This window comes from Stegodyphus dumicola, chromosome 10, assembly GCF_044657685.1.
Source record: "Stegodyphus dumicola isolate Sdum_Otavi_A_Nest chromosome 10, ASM4465768v1".
Classification (NCBI taxonomy): Eukaryota; Metazoa; Arthropoda; class Arachnida; order Araneae; family Eresidae; genus Stegodyphus; species Stegodyphus dumicola.
The window spans coordinates 175859037-175878551 of record NC_140777.1 but is presented as its reverse complement, the minus strand read 5'-3'; the positions used below and the strand labels follow the sequence as shown (position 1 = coordinate 175878551).

Sequence of the window (19515 nt, the reverse complement as noted above, 5' to 3'; positions counted from 1 at the left end):
GTTGCAATGATTTGAAAAGTGATACAGCCTTTTAATGTTTTCAACGCAAAACGAAAACAATAATTCTTCAGGGACAAAGCCCCTTTGGAATAAAGAGGCTAAGATTTGAGTTTTAGAAATTTCAGTCTTTTTGAATACTTGAATGTTTCATCCTTATTTAAAAAATAAAGTAACTGATAGTCAGAGGACGAGTCTCAATAGATTGCAGTATGGTGGCTGCTCTACTGCTTACAACACCCAGACTAGTACCCAAGTAACGTACAGACGATTTGGCTCCTGCACAGCATGGATTTTAAAGTGGGGATCAAGTCCAATAGGCCTCATCACCAGAGTAGTGTAACCCGTCCGTGACAGATGTACACTCTGGCTAAAATAGCCCATCAATTATGTAGGGCTACATTTTGATCTTAGTATATTGGTTCTCATTTAAATAGTATGAAAAAAACTATATTATTTTTGTATAGAATACTGAAAAAGTTTTCAACTTATTTTAAATCGGTTTTTCAACTTATAGACTTTAATATAAGTTGAAAAACCGATTACTTTAATAAATAAACAATTTTTCAACTTATATCTTTTCTCTAAGTGCATGTATATGAGCCAGTTTCACATAAAAAGTTTTTATAAAAATATATCCCTCCTCCTTCAGCGTGTGACCTTCTTATGCTTTATCAAATTGAAGCAATCGGTTTTTCAACTTATAGACTTTAATATAAGTTGAAAAACCGATTACTTTAATAAATAAACAATTTTTCAACTTATATCTTTTCTCTAAGTGCATGTATATGAGCCAGTTTCACATAAAAAGTTTTTATAAAAATATATCCCTCCTCCTTCAGCGTGTGATCTTCTTATGCTTTATCAAATTGAAGCAAAGCTTTCTCAAATAGCGCTATCCCGTTTTACATATCGTACTTATTAGAAAAATCTCTCGACCTGTTTTAAAAAATTATTGCTTTATTTTTCACCCAAATGAAAAGATTTCATCTTGTTGTACTTGCAAAGACCATCGTGCTAAAAACCATTCAACAATTATAAATGGGGGAAAATGGAAGGAAACTAGAAGAAAATGCTTGGTTTTCTGTCTGAAATGTTGTGTTGCAACGTATGATAGCTTCAGATCTGTATATCATATAGAAAAGTTTTCCTGAATATACAGCAAAAGAAATAAAAGTTCTTATTTATATGCAGCGATATTAGTTATACTAAAATGTCAAATTCTCATTAATTTACTTCAAATGTTTCTTTTCGTGAAAATCTAATTCATTACTTTTAAAATGATTTAAATAAGGAATTGTAACTGTAAGAAAAATCTAACTGTGGATCTCGGAAGTTTCCTGAATGCTAACATGTGGCTTACTGTCTTAAGGTTTTGTCGCTCCTGTCGTGTAACTTTGAATGTCTGCCTGCTTACGAGAGTATCATTGTAAATTTAAAGATTCGCTATATATTCATAACATAATGTAACGTTTCCTAGTACATATCCAGTTATTTTACCATAATCTTGAGAAAATACAAAGGAAACAGAATGGTCTACGTCGATTCAAGCTTGCATATCCTCTTCACTTCTCTGAATATATAAGTAAATCCAAGATGTCTAACATATGAGCACCAGATGTATTTTAAAACCAGGAGACTGTTTGTCACTCAGCTCATCATCTATGAATATGATCTCAGGCCAAAATTTACAGCAATGTAATGTTCTTTATGCCTTTCCCGGAAAGAGATAAAGTAAATATGGTGTTCTTCAGTGTGAATTGTGAAATCATAGACACAATTTTCAAAGTTCACACATGGATGCATAAAAAGGGATCAGTATTTCTATATAATTCTTTGATTCACTAATTGGATACGGATTGTGTTATTGAGTAAACAGAAACATAACATAAACATTTTCAGCATTCAAGTTGTCAGATTGTTAGGTCTTTTTGCCTTGAAAGCTAAATAGATGGATTTAAATTTAGACTGCAAAAATTTTGATACTGTCGGTTAATTGAGTGCATAATTATGAGGGATTTTACTTTATATCAGTATTATTTGTAGGATTCAAACTTTCTGATCATATTTTGCTTGCTTTGATGTTTTCTGACTGTTATGCACTTATATATATATATATATAAAATCTCTTTTTTTTTTTTTTTTTTTTTTTTTTTTTTGCAGAAAGAGATACTTAAAAGCTGAAAAAGAATTTGTTGAAGCGAAATTATTGTTATTTGGGAAAATGCAGAGGAAAGAACAACTTACTGAACATTTGTGTGCAATTATTGAACAAAATGAAAACAGAAAAGCCAATAAACTTGTTGAACTTATGAAGCAACTAGAAATGGACTCTATCATAGAAGATTATGAAGTAAATGAAGTTCAACCAGTACGTGGGTAAAATTTTTATTTGGATCGAGTTATTTAATAATAGCAAAGTATGCTCGAGCTATATATCTTTGTGGATAAATCATTTTTAAGCTTCACATTTACAATCCATGAAAATCCCATGCACTGCATTATTCAACATCTAGAAACAGAATCTGATATTTTAAATTTATCTAGATTAAAATAAACATACATTGTCCAGCCATATTGTTAACACACTCATTTGATAATATAATGGTGAACACTTTTAAACGATTCACTGTTATACACAGTGAGACAATTTTAGACATAAAAGAAGGCAAGAGAATGTTTAATTGTTAAAATAATTTTGTTTTATAAGTTAGAAGAAATTTGTATGGTTTTAATATATAAATATGAACTGGGCGTCACCATCAAAGTCGAGTTCAGTACAAAAAATGTATATGTGGTGAGACTCCTCATTTCTGCTTAAAGGGTTCATTTTAATTCTCATGCATCTTCTCCTTGAATGCTGGAGATTATAAAATATGCAACTTTCATAATAATAATGGTACATTTATCTTTTCAAATATTTAAGCAAACAAAAATATTTACATTTTCAATATTCATTCAAACTGCTTTTAGTGGAAATAAAAGCTTAATCATGACTTAATATACTAATAATGCATTCTTATGCTGCTTCCTGTACCTGAACAGCATGATTTTTTTTTCTGGGGGGGGGTATCTTGATTTGGATAGTTTTGTAGTAATCACTTCTTTTGTTGCTTCTGTTTTCAGTTAGATTAATATCAATTAAATTTCCTGTCTGAGGCAATCTCTTCTTGCAAAAAATATTTTATTGTCTTTTTTTAAGGAGTTCCACTATGGATTAAAACATAGGGTTTCCTCTTTGGGATGGAATTTCTTAGTCCAGGCAAAAAGAAAACCACGTATGTTGCTCTTCCTTGACTGAACATGCTCCACGCAACTCTTAACCCTCCAAGGATTTATCCAAATCCCAGAATTTTATGATAAAGAAGCTATTTATTGATTACAATTCCAAAATGTATATGCCACCGTGTCATATGGATTCTTTTAGTTCAAATTACTACCTTAATTATTGGCTGTTAGGTTATATTTATTATTAAGAAAAATATTGTTATTAAGATATACATATGGTTTGGCTGATTTGAAGACACATAAAATACTACTGCCTAGATATATTTATCAAGATTTCAGGTGTGCATTCTTCATTAAAAAAAATCTTGTAAAAAAGAGAAAAACTACTGATTATTTAATGTAAGATTTTAAAGTTTAATTTTGAATTCCAAAGAGATGTTATTAAAATAAAACTATGAAAAATTCAAGAAAAATGTACCTTTTTTCATTGATACAGTGGTATTTAATTTGCGTCTATAAACAAGCCTTTTGGGCTCCAAATATCTAGCTGAAGTCTGCACTTTATTATTCTTTTATCTGCATTATTGTCACTAATTCTGAGATGGGATGTAATTTCTTTTATAAGTTTGTTTTCAAGACAGATTTTCTTCAAGAAGTGTTGTGATTTTTAAGAACTTGAAGATTGTGCACATTTTGTTGAAGAGTAGGTCAAATTCAACATGAAAAATCATGTTGAGAGTTGGTAGTACAGAAAAAGAACTATCCAAGACCCTCAGATTCCCTCTTGTGGAGCTTAAACTGGGATAAACATATAGCACTTCTGTACTTTGCCTAAGTTAATAACTACAGGATACTAATAGACCATTTTCTGTCTGTAACAAAAGGAGTATGTACTTATGAAACTTTTCAAATACATTTATTCTTATACAAATTTTAACTTATGTAAGTCAATGCTACAACTACCATTGATTAATAGATGCCATTTCTACCTAGGGGAAGATCTATTATTTTGATGCCTTGATAGTTGAAATTGTATGAGGAGGTATTCTTTTGTCTCTGATAGATAATAGTCTCTTGGCACCCTATAGTTCATTATGCATGTCAGATTTGCCCTCAGGAATGTTTCTTTTAGAAGGCCTATTCTTATAATTAAACCAGCTTTAGTTAAAAGACACCTCCTGCTGTTTATGTTATTTCATTAAAAGCTATACAATAGTTAAGGGAAGTTAATACTGTATAATTTTTTTTAACAAGTACAATTTATTATTCTTTAACAATTAAATTTTGTTTTAATAGATATTGACAAATCTTTGTATGCTGAATGATGAAGCTTATCACTTTTGCCAAACACTGAAACCCTGCTCATCACCGATCACAACTAATGCAGAAGAAAACCAGACAAGAAAATCAAATGATTCTTTTTTGCAAGCCAGTGCTGACCATCAGGTGCGGGACACCGAATCAGAATCTCTACTGGCATCCAACCCAGAACCTTGTAATAATGATAATGAAAGGATAGCAGATGTTGCTAATCCTGCACCAAAAGAGTTGAAGTCATAATACCAGGTGTGTAGTTTTAAGAAAGATAACATTTTTAACATATGCTTTCATAAAATATTATTATGTTCTGTGTAAATGCATATGATGTCGATATCTAACTTTATTATTACTTTTATGGTCAAAAGTTAATATGAAACTTTGGTCATAACAGAGTAATAGAGTAAGGAAGAAGTGCCGAGTATGCTTGTAAATGTGTAAGTTAAGTTATTGGGATGGAAGATAAGCTTGTGTTAATAATTAATATACATAAAAGCTATACATCAATAAAGAAAAATAAGTTAGATGTTTAACAATGTATAGTACCATGGGAATTACAAAAAGAGTGTGTTTGTAGTTGATCGCTCAAACTGTTTATATTTCACAGATTTTTTTTTTTTTTTTTAATCCCAAATAGGCATTAGCCTAGAAGGGCTATTAGTCTTGAAATAGCACTTTTATGTCGAATTACTTTAAATGTCAAAATCATTTGTTAAATTGTTGCCACTAAATATTATCGCTCTATATTATATTTAAAGAAACTAAATAATGAAGCATCTACATGAATGTATGTATGTTTCTTGCATTGTGAAAAAATACTACCTAGCGTCATCAAATATTGAATAACACAGTCCTCCACCTGAATATGGGCACCTGGAAGCCCAAATTTGGAATTTCAGATGTTTTATTATCTATTTCATATTTGGTAAAACTTTAACAAATTTTTGATTAAGAAAACAATTTCAAACCAGGCAGTGGGAATAAAACATTTTAATCTCTAGTGTGTTAAACTGTCCATCGGAAATTCTAAAGATATGATGTTTTTAAATATTTTTAGCAAAATGCTCTCAAAATGTGTATGTTTCTGTAAGTGGGGGGGGGGGATGCCCATTTGTGCATAATATAAGATCTGAAAGCTTCCAGATATTTTTTTTTTCCTTTTTAAAATTTAAACCACAGTTATCATTATTTGAGGTTGCACGACAAGAGAATAAAACTATTGTAACTTTTTTTAATAATGTATATATTATATTAACGAATTAAAGTTTAAGAAAACAAACACCAAAATAAGTAATTATACAAATTTAATTAATAAATGTTGTTTAAATACAAGTCTTCACGAGAGCAGATCTGAAAAGTTGTGTCACTCACAGGTTAATAATAGTTTTTGAATTTAAATGACCACATCAGATGTATTGTTTGGTTTCATATATTCTAAAAAGCTGCACTCTAAATCTGACGTCTCTAAATATAATGCTTAATGAACTAAATTTAACCTAAGAAAACATGCTTATTATATTAGTAAGTAATCTTCAGTTAAAAATAATTCTGAATTAACAAGTTAACTGTATTTGACAATCTGCTGCTGAATGTCATTGACGTTCAGGAATTTGTATCGGCGTTGTATTACAAGAATAATTATATCAAGTAAATGCAATTATTAATTAGTGGGTGCTAAGAATAAAAATAAAAATCAGCGTAATATTTTTTAAAAAATCCTATAAATAGAAATCTTAAATAAAATACAACGAATGAAAATGTGTCGACTAGTGATCTTTTTCAAAACATAATTATGTGCATTATGTCTCATATTAGTTAATTTTTTCTTTTTTAAACTTGCACCAGACATCAAGATTTAACATCTTATAAACAAATACTGAAGACTAATATAACTAAATATGGTTTAATAGTTGATAGTCAAAATGGTATGGATGAGAAGTTTTCATAAATTCATCGTGGCAGTCAACATCTAAAACAATAATATACTACTATACTTATAAAAAAAAAAAAAAAAAAAAAAGAAGGGAATACCTGGAAGGAATGTAAATATTACTTTTATTTTCAGGATATGATATACAAAATAAATAAACTTTTCTTACACATACTAAAATATGCAGAAATTGCACTGAGGTAGGAGCTTCTGTAGATCTGCTTTCTTTTTAAAATGGACATTCAGATGTACGATATGAGAAACCAAAAGGTAGTTCTGTATTAAAACATGACTTTATGGTTATTTCAATAACTTCTCTTGATTTTAAGACCATATTTAGCTATGTCCTTATCCTTTTCGCATTCAGTTCTTGCTAATTTTCAGGATGTTGAATCAATATATTATTTAACATTTCTTAATGCTTCAATGCAGATAGAGATTGTACATATACTTGATGTGTGTACTTTTTTAACATAAGATATGGAAGTAAAACGAATGATTAACAAATTAACCTCGCTAGTCCATAAATGCTGCAGCTATACAAATGAGAGCTCAAAATATACTCATATGTGAAATAAACTTGATTCTTTTATCAGCATATTATGGTTGGATAGGAATTTTAGTACAGTAAGCATAATGTGATTGTTATTGTTATCAAATTACTGAATCCCTATCCATTTGCTTACAAAAACATTCCTTATTGTGATCATAAAGTTGGTTAGTGTTATCAATAATTTTTAAACTGAAGTGATGTCACTAAATAGTTTAAATAGAGCAAAGATGTCGCTAAGTAAGGGGAATAAGCAATCAAGCGTATGGATTTTGATTTAAGGCAACATTAAGTTTTTGATCTGCGTCTAAGAAAGACAATAAAAACCTGTTTTAAGAATGCTTTTAATAAATGATAAAACGCGATGGGGAAAAAAAGTCTGCAACTATCGTTGACCAGGAATTGTGAGGAATGTAGCACTTGGATGGATATTGATGAAAGCTGCAGATTCAATGATAGAACATATCTGTCATTCAGTTTCTGAAAGAAAGTGCATCATGTGATAAACCCCTCTGAAAAAGATGATGAAATTAGTGATTTTCCTACAAATGTTGAGATGAAGAATGACCTATGAGTATCATCATTAGGAGTAAAGATTGTTGCCAACTCTCCCAATTTCTGACCATAATTCTGCCAACCCGATTTGCCACATATTTCTCTCAACATTAATTTATTCTTAAACTTTCTCATAATTTTATGTAACTTGGCTTAATACTTCATTATTTGCATCTAAAATAGTGATTTTTGGCATCTGAAAGCACTTGTTTTCTCTCTAGATACATATACAAGAAAACCAAAGTCATTTCATTAGTAAGATATGGGGCATTTCTGCTTAGTGCGTGACAGTCCAAAACACATGCCTGAAAACTTTGTGTTCCAGTTCTCCAATGAGAATCATGCACCATTGCAGATCCTGTAGCATATATTAGCCAATGAGTACAAAGTAAGATCAATGTTGTTAATTTTGTTCATCTTGCCAGAGAGCAGCATGTTTCCCAGAACATGTTTAAGAAAGTGCAATCTTTTGTCATAGTTGTCTGCAAAAAATGTAAAATACTCGTATACTGTTTAAAAATCATACACAGAGGATTTTCCTTCTGTTATTGTGCAGTATTGAAATTTAATATTGTAGTGTGTATAATTTGTTATTGCAATTTTTTTATTTCGTGCGGTGGAAGGGCCGAAGTTCTTAAGCATGTGCGTACGTAAGGATAATGCGAGTTGTATTGGAAGAAAATTTAATATTTCTGTGGAAACAAAGGGACAAAAAGTTATTAATGCAGAATGCCTGTTCTCTGCCTTTTTACTGGAGTACAGCAGTGAAATCATTAAAAAATACTTGAGAGGACAAAAAAAAAAAAAAAAAAAAAAAAAACAGTTGTAGAAGAAATGCATTCAAGAAATTGGTATCAAGAATAAATCTTTAGCTATCGATTGCATTAAAACAGTTCCATTCTGCCTCTCTATGGATGAAGGCAATAATACCAATGCAAAATTGAATACAGTTGTTTCTTCTTCTTTTTAAATCCAGTCTTCAGAAATTGAGTGTAGTTTATTTTCTGTTCCCATAAGGAGATTCAACAGGCTTTAATGCTTAGCACAGCTAATTATTAAAACTTAAGAAAGTGCAAGTCTTCAGGATAATTGCTTAGCAATGAATGCGAACAATGCACCAAGAATGGTAGGCTTCAAGACTGATGTTGCAGGCATGCTTAAAGTAAAAAAAAAATCTGATTTGCAAATTATGAGGTGCACCTCTTAAATTTAGCAATTAAAAAAAGGTCAGTGTCTTTGCCAATAAGTGTGGATGAATACATTGTTGATACTTATTATTATTATTGTTATCTTGGAAAGACTGCTAAAAAGAAGGGAAAATTGAAACAATTCCAACAGCTGCATAATACTGAATTAAGAAAAAATCTGAAATAAGTATGTATTTGCTAGTTATCTTTAGAGAAACGTTTTTCTAGAATCCTCGAACAATGGAACCCACTTCTTACGTTTTTTAAGGAAGAAGTAAATGTTTCTAGATTTAAGACAAAAGGTTCTATGAAAGTTAAACCTTAAGTAAATGGAGATGTAGTTATTACTTCAGTTGTTAAAAATATGTATGAACGTGGCGGCACGCAATTGGAAATTGATCTGTCAGCACTATCCTTATCTTCAGGGCAGATGTTTTTATTTTATTCGGCTTACTAAATGTAGTATTTCATCCCAAAGTACTCCATCTTTGATATTATTTAAATCAAATTCCTCGTCATTATGAATATCATGAATACACATCAAATAGTTTTCTGGTTGCAATTTTCTAATTTCAACTCTGCGTAATGTATGCTTTACGCATTTGCGCATTGAAAGAAATGTTTAATAAAGTAAACAATGGCTGATGCTTATTTTCTTGAAGACGAATTGCTGCATCAATTTTCTTAATGCTGCAGAGTTCACATCGTCGTGATGTTGTCTTCGATGGCTGATGCTTATTTTCTTGAAGACAAATTGCTGCATCAACTACTGGCTTATGTTTCTTGATTGCCATAATAATAATACAAACTACAAGGGAACTTCAGAAACGGTCAGTCTTGAAAACCACTCACACGAGTGAGTAAGACGTTCAATAGAAAAGGTGGTTACTGTAGGTAGCCACCACCCTTCAAAGAGTTAATTTATATTAAAAGTTTAAAAAAAATCCAAATTTGATACATATTTTTTTCGGAAAAGAGGGGGAATGATCTTGTAGCAATTATTATTATTATCTTCAAAATTATATTACAGTCAAAAGTCATTAATCCGGAATGATCTATAATCCGGATCTCAAAGCTACCAACTTTCTCCGCATGCGTCAATGCATAATGCGTTCATACATGTAAATATGCGTTTACGCATGCCCATAATACATTCACGCATGCACGTTTAATGTATAACGGATGGTATAAGCTAGGCTAAAATTATCTAATTATCTATTTCAGTTAATGTTGCAGATTGCGTTGTTCCTTAATCTTCGACTTGGAATCCGGCTTTTTTGCAGACTGTTAGAGCAATTTTATAAAAGTAAGCTTGAACTTTCGATTATGTCAAATAGAATTTCCGATGCTAGATACTGCCAAAGGATCTACAAAGCGAAAGCATGTTTCAATGTCCATCAAACAAAAAGTGGAATTGCTGCAAAAAATGGATAAAGGCATATCCTTTGTTTCTCTAACCATTACGAAATCTGTTTATCAATTTCACGCTGCTCTGCAAGAAAAGGGAAGGTCGTGGCGCGCAATAAACTGGTAGTTGATCTGTCAGCACTATCCTTATCTTCAGGGCAGATTTTTATTTTATTCAGCTTATAGTTCATTACTAAATGTAGTATTTCATTTCGATGTACTCTGTCTTTGATATGATTTAAATCAAATTCATTATAAATATCACGAATACACATCAAATAGTTTTCTGGTTGCATTTTTCTAATTTTGACTATGCGTAATGTATGCTTTACGCATACGCGCGTTGGAAGAAATGTTTAATAAAGTAAACAAATAAATATTAAGCTTTTTCTTTTTGTAAATTTTGATACCCTTTAGATTATAATATTTCTTTATTTCATAAATTACGGTTTCATATTTTTAATTTTATAATTTCTGCATGCCATCTTACCAGATTTAAACTGATGATCTATAATCAGGAAAAACCGCTAATCCAGAATCGCCGAAGTCCCAATGAGTCCGGATTAAAGACTTTTGACTGCATATAGATTTATTCTAATAATTCTTTTCCCCCCTTTCTAATAATATAAAAAGTATTAAAATTTGTATTAGAAAATGGATAAATGGGGAGAAGCATCAGAAAGTGCAGTAATATCCCACTTTCTTGGTGATCTAGATCATCTGATTTTTCTACTCTATGTCAAACAATAAGGTGTGTTATAATAGTCCTTCAACCAATTTTAAAGGAAGACAGGATGTCAATTAATTCAATTAGGATGCTTATATTGAATTACACCATAAAATTTTGTTTAATACAATGCCATGGCATTTAAAACAAAGCAAGAGGTGGATGCACAGACTATTAAACTGTATCAAAATATATAATGTGTATTTTTTTTTTTTTTTTTTTTTTTTTTAAATTCTTAATATTTTGTGTTGCATTGCCTACTTTACATATCATACAAAAAAGTTTTAGCTACATTCCTTCATTTTTAAACTAGTGTATTTTTAGATTTGTACATGTACACTTCATGTTTTGTGCCTTACTACCAAACTGCATAAAAATAATATATAAATCAAGTCTTCCTTATATCTGCTTGCATTTTTAACCTTGTAAGCTATTCATTTTAAATATTTCTATAAATTTAGTGAGTAGACTAAAATTGTTAAAGGTATTTTAAAAATAAAAATAATGCAAATTTTTTTCCCCAGTTGTTCCTCCTCTATACACAGACATCTGTTTTCATTTAAAAAGAAAAATAATACAATCATACAAATTTGGCATTGAGCAAGTTGCTGCTTTGTCATGCATATAATGATCTGTTTTTGCAAATTTCAATCATTTACGAAGTACAACTTTATGAAATGCAAATTTTTGCATTCTCTACCATGGGGGTGAACACAATATTTCTCAAGAAATACAATTTTTTTTCATTAGCAGGCAAATTCCACAGTCCTGTTATGATTCCTTAAGTTCTTGAATGCAACAAGAATAAACACTGCTCCTAAAATCTCGGTCAGATTTGAAGGCAGAAACCAGGTTTTCTCTGCTACTGTATGCACATATACTTGGGTTGCCACATAAATATATTTTGGCGAGATATTATGTGACCTTGTGAGATGCAGAAGCAGCAGATAATCAGAAAGTGAAGGTTTTGTTTATATAGATATATGGCACTATCTAGAGGGGGTGATTTCATAGTTTCCAAGGGGAGAATGGGATCAGCCTTTTATTCACCTGTTAAGTATTTTAGTTTATGAATATAAATAATTACTTTCAAGCTTTGGAATTTATCAACATTTTCTGTACTTTTTTTTGTTTAATTTATAAAAGAGATTAAAAAATAAATTTAAATTTAAATAAATGTGCATATACTATGCATGTTTTGAAAATGAAGGGGATGATCTAGCAATGGTGAAAGGCGTTATGAGGCAAAAAAGTTGACAACCACTAGTCTAAACTGATAGGCATACATCTTCTTTAAGATTTAAAACAAAGTTCATAACAAAACTGTAACTATGGCTTTTAAGACTGATATGTGGTTATTTATTTGTATATCATTACTTAATGCAATATTTAACATACTTTATCATGCAATTTTAAGAATCACTTCAGTGCAAATTAGTTAAAATATTATTGCTGTTTTTCTTCTCAGAATTTAAAAATTTTATATGTAAATTGGATAACAAAATTCATATATGTAGCTCATTTGAATTCTTGATAAAGATTTATCCCTGTTAAATTGTTGAATTATATATATATATTTATATATCATTCTCTCTATATATATAGAGAGAGAATGTAAATTTAATTTTATTCAGCGACCTGATACCATTGTATGCAGGGTGGTCGCAACCCCTAGCGGCCTATCTGCTTCATTAATTGAAATTTTAGATATTATTATTTTAAAGTATGTGTTCAAGATTGTGATGATTTAAAGCTATAGAGCTCACAACTGCAGTTACAGTGAAAATTTTTTGAAATTTTCAAATGGCTTCACCCATTTTTTTCAAACGTTTGCAGAGAAGAGCATTGTAAAGAACCAGTGACGACACAAGACAGGAGAGGGGGGGGGACTTTTATTGAAATTACAAGTTATCAATGTGTGAAATGTTTCAAGATAGACTCATCTCCCTTTGGGGTTTCATGGCCACCACAAGCCCTGACCTCATTCAGATTGATTTCTGGTTCTGTGTTTAACTGAAATCAAAGGTGTACACATCAAATCCACTTGAAAGATACGATATAATGTGAAGTTATACAGATTTCTCCTGTGATGTAATGTTTTCATTGTTGTCAACAATCTTCTGCATGCAATGTGTTATTTATTCTCTGCGAAAGTAAACAAGTTGAAAACCTTGTAATTCCAATAGAAGTTTTTTTCCTCTGTCCTCTCTTGTGTTGTTAATGGTCTTATACAGTGCTCTTCTTTGTAAACATTTTACAACTGCAATTTTTATCATATGTGTATCATTCTAATGTCATTTATTGTCCCCCCCCCAATGAGCTGATTAATTTGGGCAGGAAAAAAATTGCATGTTGCCATTTGAAAATTTTGAAATTTTTTCACTAACTGTGAGAGCTCTATTGTTTTAAAACATTGCTATCTGAAGTGTATACCCTCAGATAACAACTTCTGAAATTTCATTTTGACTGGTAGAACAGATAGACCCAAAGGGGGTTCATATACTGGAGAAGTTTTTTTATGACCACCCTGTATATAACCAAAAGTTACATTTATTTCACTATTGGTGCTAAGATAGGTTAAAATTTTGTAGCACAAAAATAAAGCATAAAATAATAATACTATAATTAATTTATGTCCAATTATCACTATGTTGACACACATTATATTTTACAAAGCACAAAACAAGTTTATATATTTATCGTTGGATATAAATATTGAGCTAATTTATAGCTTACTGTATAGACTTTTAAGACTTAATTTTATAAATATGGTTGTCTGTTTTGTTTACTGATATTTGACTAATGTTTTTGGTTTATTTTATAGTATTTTTGTATAGCCATTGTAAAAATAATTAACTGAATATTTAAGCAGTTACATATTGATACAATTTATTTTTGTACAGCTAATGTAAAAATAAACTAATTATTTATCACTTATTTTTGGTCTTGTCTACTTTGCAACTTTTAATAAATACTATTAAAATAATCATAAGCTAATGACATTTTTTGTGTTCTGTTATGCATTTCTAGGCTTAAATTTCACTTTTTGGTCCAGACCCCCACTTCCCTTAAAATCAGATTTAATTATTTAAAAAAAGTCTTGATTTCATACCCTGCAAATGTAAAGGGCCACTGGGGTTTATCTGAGCTAACAGAGTCAGTGTCAGTTCCATGTGGTGACTAGCTCCGCTATGCCTGTAATTCAGATTTTTCAACTTATGTTGAATATACCCTAGGGGAAAAAACTGGTTTGGGAGATGGGTTGGCCACGTCAATTGTCCCCATTGGCTCAGATAAACCCCAGTGGGAAACGGCCCTATATATAAACAGATAATATATACACAAAATAAAAAACAAAACTTATAAAAAATTGAAAATTGGCCATTTTTAGAACTTTAATAACATGTTTGGGAAAAAATTAAAAAAAAAAAAATTCTTTAAAAACTTTTCTATCTGGATATTTTTTATTGTATTATCTGCAATGTTTTTTTGAAAGAGGTATCTAAGGGATCTTTTGCTGTGTTAAAGAAATATAAATTATATCCAGTACAAAGTCTGAAATTCGCACCACCAGCCAACAGACAAATAAAATAATTTTAACACAGATTCACAAATAGAGTTTCACTATTATAAAACTTAAGAATAGAGATTAGACTACTTAACAAAAGGAGATGGATGTATTGTAAATGCCACATTTTTCCCAGCAAACTGAGATTCTTGAATGTCACATACCTGCTGGCCAGGAAGTCACACTGTAGCTAATAACAACACCTTGATTAATGTTGGCCAGGATCACACTTTTGGCCTTTAGTGTTTGTGACACAGAACCAATGCTTGTGCATTTTGTTGTCTCATGATCGAAATTTAGAATCGAAGTTTCTGTGATTCCAGATTTCAGATTTTATATTGTAATATGTTGAAGAATTAAGAAAAAGTTAATTTCACACTAAAAATATTTTCCAAAGAAAATGAGTTTTATTTACACATTTGTACAATATTAAAAATGCAATAATGAGTCATTCACATGAATATGCTTTGTACACATCAAGTCAGGTCCGAATGTGAAGTCATACATCTTTAACAACTATTAAAGCAACCAAGAATACAAAAATTCATTGTCGGTTGAAAAATAAATTATGCTCATTTTTCTTTTTCTATTTTAGTCAAATGATACTATTTAATTTTATTTATGATTTGGGGCAATATTGTGCTTTATTTGTGGTTAAGATTCTGTTTTGAGATGCTCAATTTTAAAGTCGTGCATGAAATATCACATTTTAAAGAATATATTTAAATCAGAAAAATAAATGCAGCATATAAAATAAGATTGCTCACATAAAAGATCAAATTAATTCTGCCATTCACATATTACTTTACCTTGGAGATTTAACATCACAATTTAGTCTAAATAATTCTTTATAAATAAAGGCTGGCAGCAAATACGATGTCTCTTTTGATGAGTTTGATACCTAAAGGGGGAAAAAAAAAAAAAAAAAATTTTGATAAGATAAAAAATATGTTTTCTTATTTTAACTCCAGAATATATATGGTAAATACTTATTTACCTTCAGAAAATTTGTTTTCCATTTCTGTATTACCAATCGCTTTAGCAGCTTGACACATCTGCCGCATTAATTCTTCTAATCGCCTCATGCATCGAATAATACTACCTATTAATAGAAATAAACATATGCTTAACCAATAGCTGCTCGAAACGATTTTTTTCAATTTGGGAGGGGAAGGAAGGAGCTATTTATTAAAAGATTTCATTTCATTGTGCAATTGTTATTGCCGTGTTTTCTTTTTTATCAGCCAGCAGAGTCTCAATATGATTTCTCACAAGAAAGAAAGGTACATGCAGAATTTAGATTGTGTACCTCATATTAGATTGGATAGCTTTAGGTTCAAGTTCATAACCTGAAAATCTATGGTGTAATTCACTTTTGGGCCCAAAATCTAATTTCTGATTTAATTTGGTGAGCTACACATAGGGTATATATAAATGGAAATATTTTGATATTTTTCCTCGGCAGTTCTTTTTATTCCTCATATGCTAATAGTATCCTTGTTTGTATATTTAAGGATAGATCAAGTTTCCTACTCAAAATATTGTGAAAATTTCTTGAAAAAAAATTTTTTCCCCCCAGTTTACGTTAATAAAAAAAGCAAAATTTTAAGAAAAATGGGAAAAAAAATTTATTTTTGAACTCTTCCTAAATTTTTTAAATAGTTAAATGCATTTAAAGCAAATTCTATTAAAAATTTAAATGTTACTTAAATTACATGAATCTGCATACTCTAAAAGTTATACATACACTACTATAATAAGATTAAAAAATTCAGTACCTTCAAAAACATCAGTCATTTTACAGATCTGTATAAAACTTGCACCTTTACTCCATGCATGGACTACATCCATTAGATGAGGCCTGAAGGACTCCACATATTGATCAGTATCTAATTCCAATTTTGATTCTTTGCTTATTTTAGCTATCCTGCGAGCTGTATCCTAAAACAGGGAAATTACAAAATTCATTCTACATTTTTAAAATAGATCTGCATAATAATTTCTGTTCCCTCCTTTAAATACCTTAAAAATAACAAACAAACTAACAAGATAATTGTATAATTTATCAGCTGTGTCTATTAATGATACTAGTTTAAAACTGGTATTAAATAGGTGGTGAAAAGTATTATTACAGCAGTTTCCATGTTTAAAAAATTATATGCAATTTCATGAAATATAAAATAAAAATGCTAAAGGCCAATAGAAATTGCTAAGTATGTAATGCAGATAAAAAGTTTGACAAGCTTTGTTAAAATTTTGTGATGTTTTGCTTCTGAAGAATATTCTGAATAATTACCTATAAATGAAAAAATGTAAATATTAACCACTGCTTGCATGATGGATTATTATTATTATTATTATTATTATTATGCATTAATCTAAAAAAAAACACATTTTCAAAGACATCATAATTAACATATATTTCAGATTTCATCAACATATTGGGTAGGTTAAAATTTTAAAGTTCTGAATGATTCCTATATTTTTTATAACTGTGTTTCAAATTATACAAAAATTTATATTCTGATAAAAGTTTCATCTATACTGCAGAATAGCATTAAAACAGTATTTACTATTCATATAAAAAACAGTATTTACTATTTGTATCTCTCATATTTAGTGACTTCTATTAATATCTACCTTAATATAACAAAATACTATAATAAAATTAAAATTATGTACCTGCATAAGACGAAGAGGTCCAGATAATTCTTCTCCTAATTTAGGCATTTCACTTGATTTTTCTTGAAAAACAAAGCAGCTAAGAAGAGCAGTTGTTTGGTGAACATTTAGGTTATTGAATGCACCATTAAAAATCATTTCTGTCAACAACAGTTCATCAGCACTAAAGATTAAAAAAAAAGTTAACTCTACCTTTTTTTTTTAATTTAAATATTCTACATCATTTATAGAATGATAACACAAATTTTAAATTTTAGCAACACATGTTTATTAAAAATTTCCTTATTTTTCATAAACATATATATTTTAAATGTGGCTATTACTTCACGATATTTTCTTTCAATCATAAAAAAATATTCAAAGATGTTGGAAATTTTTGTAAATACACTTGAATACGTGGCTTTTTATGCATGTAAAATTTAACACATATATATAGTCTTCACGCACAAAAAAAAAAAAAAAAAAAAAAAAAAAAAAAATTCTACATGCAAAACATCCATTACGTTAGAATGAGTTAAAAAAAAAAAATTACATGCACTTTTCCCTGTTCAACACACAATGCTTGTATTACGTACCTGCTTATTTCACATGCAACACGCCCTTTTATTTCTATGACATCTGTGGCCGTACAATAACCCATACGTCTTAACACTCTTTTTCTACATTTCAATTCATCCATTTGTAATAAGGAGCGAGCTTTTTTTAGTTCAGCTTTAGCAGCTTTTATTTCATCTGCAATCTAGAAACAACATTGAATAAAAAATAATGCAAATGAAGTTAAAATACATTTTAACATTTCTATAAATAAAAATATAAAAAATATTATTCCACCTCCATAAATCAGTACAGCAGTATTATTTACCTGTAATTTTTTTTTGTAAAGTTCAAGTAATTCTACTGTGGATGGATTATCATGAAGTGGATGATGATTTAACCGGGATGTAAATGCTTCAATTTTCTACAAGGAAAAAAATATGGAAATTATAGATAACCTTTCAGTAAATATGATATATATTTATTAAAAGGAATAGCCGCCAAGCCCCCCCCCTAAAAAAAACAAAAGAGTGCTATTTTTGAGTCAGTCAGAAGTTATTTTGGCTAGTAAGAAAACTGTAATAGATGTTTCCGAGTCAAGAATGCACACGGCAAATAAGAGGAAGAATATAATAACGCTAATAGTAACTTATAGCTATTATTTAAATCAGAAATATCAAGAAATATTTCAAAGTCAACTTAATCCTAAGCATTCAACCAGACACTTAATTAATAAACAAACACACACAATTAGGCATATATTCAAGCTCTATATTCTATTCTCTGTTCCAAGCTGCTTTTTTAGTTAAAATTAATATGATGCATTTTGCAAGTTTGAGGACCAGACCATTTTTATTTCAAATAATCTACACATTTTTCAATCCATATGGCCTGGTAAGTGTTACTATTATTCCAAGGGCATAACGTAATTTATTTAACAACCTGGCCACTTTGCCATTTAATACGCAATAAGTTCCCGTCTTTTTTTCAACTTATATATTGCTTAACTAAGGTATTTAAAAGCAAATTATGTACATAACAATTTATAATTTATTTTTTTGACAGAGTCTTTAATTAATATATATCATAATATATTCCATATATATGATTTACAGTTTATTTGATAAATAAATTTTTAAGCATTTGCAGCATTACTACTGTCAATAAAAGATGTTTCTGTTGCCATATTATTTTACACACAGAACAGTTTGTAAGCTACTTAACAATGTATTTTGAAGATCAGATATTATTCAAATTTCTTTGTATTTTATAAGTCAACTCAAAATTACTCTGACTGAACTTTTACCACTGTATTTATTTATTGTATGTTCTTAAATCATACCAGAAGATGGCTTCTTATTTTATGAAGTACATAGGCACGATACAATTTACATCTTAAGTACATACCTTTAGAACATCCTTTAGTCCTGGATCTTTAATCTTCATATCGTTTACAGGATCAAGAAGAGGTAAACCATTAGGAAACCTTCCCAGAATTGTCTATTATGAGAAATAAATTTTTGCTTTTTTTAAACAATACATTAATTTACACATTTAAAAAAATACATGCAATGAACAGGATTTATTATTATATCATCACATTTTTAGATCAAGGTTAGTCCTTGATGTGATTATAAATGTATAATATCTTCTACTAGTGTAGAATATGCTTTTCAATTATATGAAACCAAAAAATCCAAGATGTAATTGATTAATGTAACCAAGCTATTGCAAATGATTTGCATATTTCTAATATATCCTTGTGCTATAATATTCATTTGATCAGGGTTCTTACACATTTCTGCACACGGAAATTAAGTACTTTTAAGGACC

The 19515-nt window shown here is 29.6% G+C and overlaps 2 protein-coding genes across 3 annotated transcripts in view; one reads left to right on the top strand and one right to left on the bottom strand.

Moving 5' to 3' along the window:
- LOC118187003 (RAB6-interacting golgin-like) overlaps positions 1–13835 on the top strand; it is a 48737-nt gene extending 34902 nt beyond the window's left edge. The window contains exons 5-7 of one of the 2 annotated variants that reach the window (XM_035357179.2): positions 2161–2368; positions 4522–4791; positions 7799–13835. In XM_035357179.2, coding sequence (XP_035213070.2) covers positions 2161–2368; positions 4522–4785 — 472 coding nt within the window. In that variant the 3' untranslated portion in view covers positions 4786–4791; positions 7799–13835. Of the gene's footprint in view, positions 1–2160; positions 2369–4521 lie in introns of both variants that reach the window. The other variant, XM_085825902.1, reaches the window with a different exon arrangement.
- A 1016-nt stretch (positions 13836–14851) lies between these two features.
- The window catches only part of Mtr4 (exosome RNA helicase Mtr4), a 75650-nt gene continuing 70986 nt past the window's right edge, over positions 14852–19515 (bottom strand). Inside the window, exons 20-26 of the mRNA XM_085825901.1 lie at positions 19090–19182; positions 18011–18106; positions 17724–17887; positions 17149–17311; positions 16245–16407; positions 15464–15568; positions 14852–15367 (exon numbers count right to left, since the gene is read on the bottom strand). Coding sequence (XP_085682027.1) covers positions 15315–15367; positions 15464–15568; positions 16245–16407; positions 17149–17311; positions 17724–17887; positions 18011–18106; positions 19090–19182 — 837 coding nt within the window. The 3' untranslated portion in view covers positions 14852–15314. The remainder of the gene's footprint in view (positions 15368–15463; positions 15569–16244; positions 16408–17148; positions 17312–17723; positions 17888–18010; positions 18107–19089; positions 19183–19515) is intronic.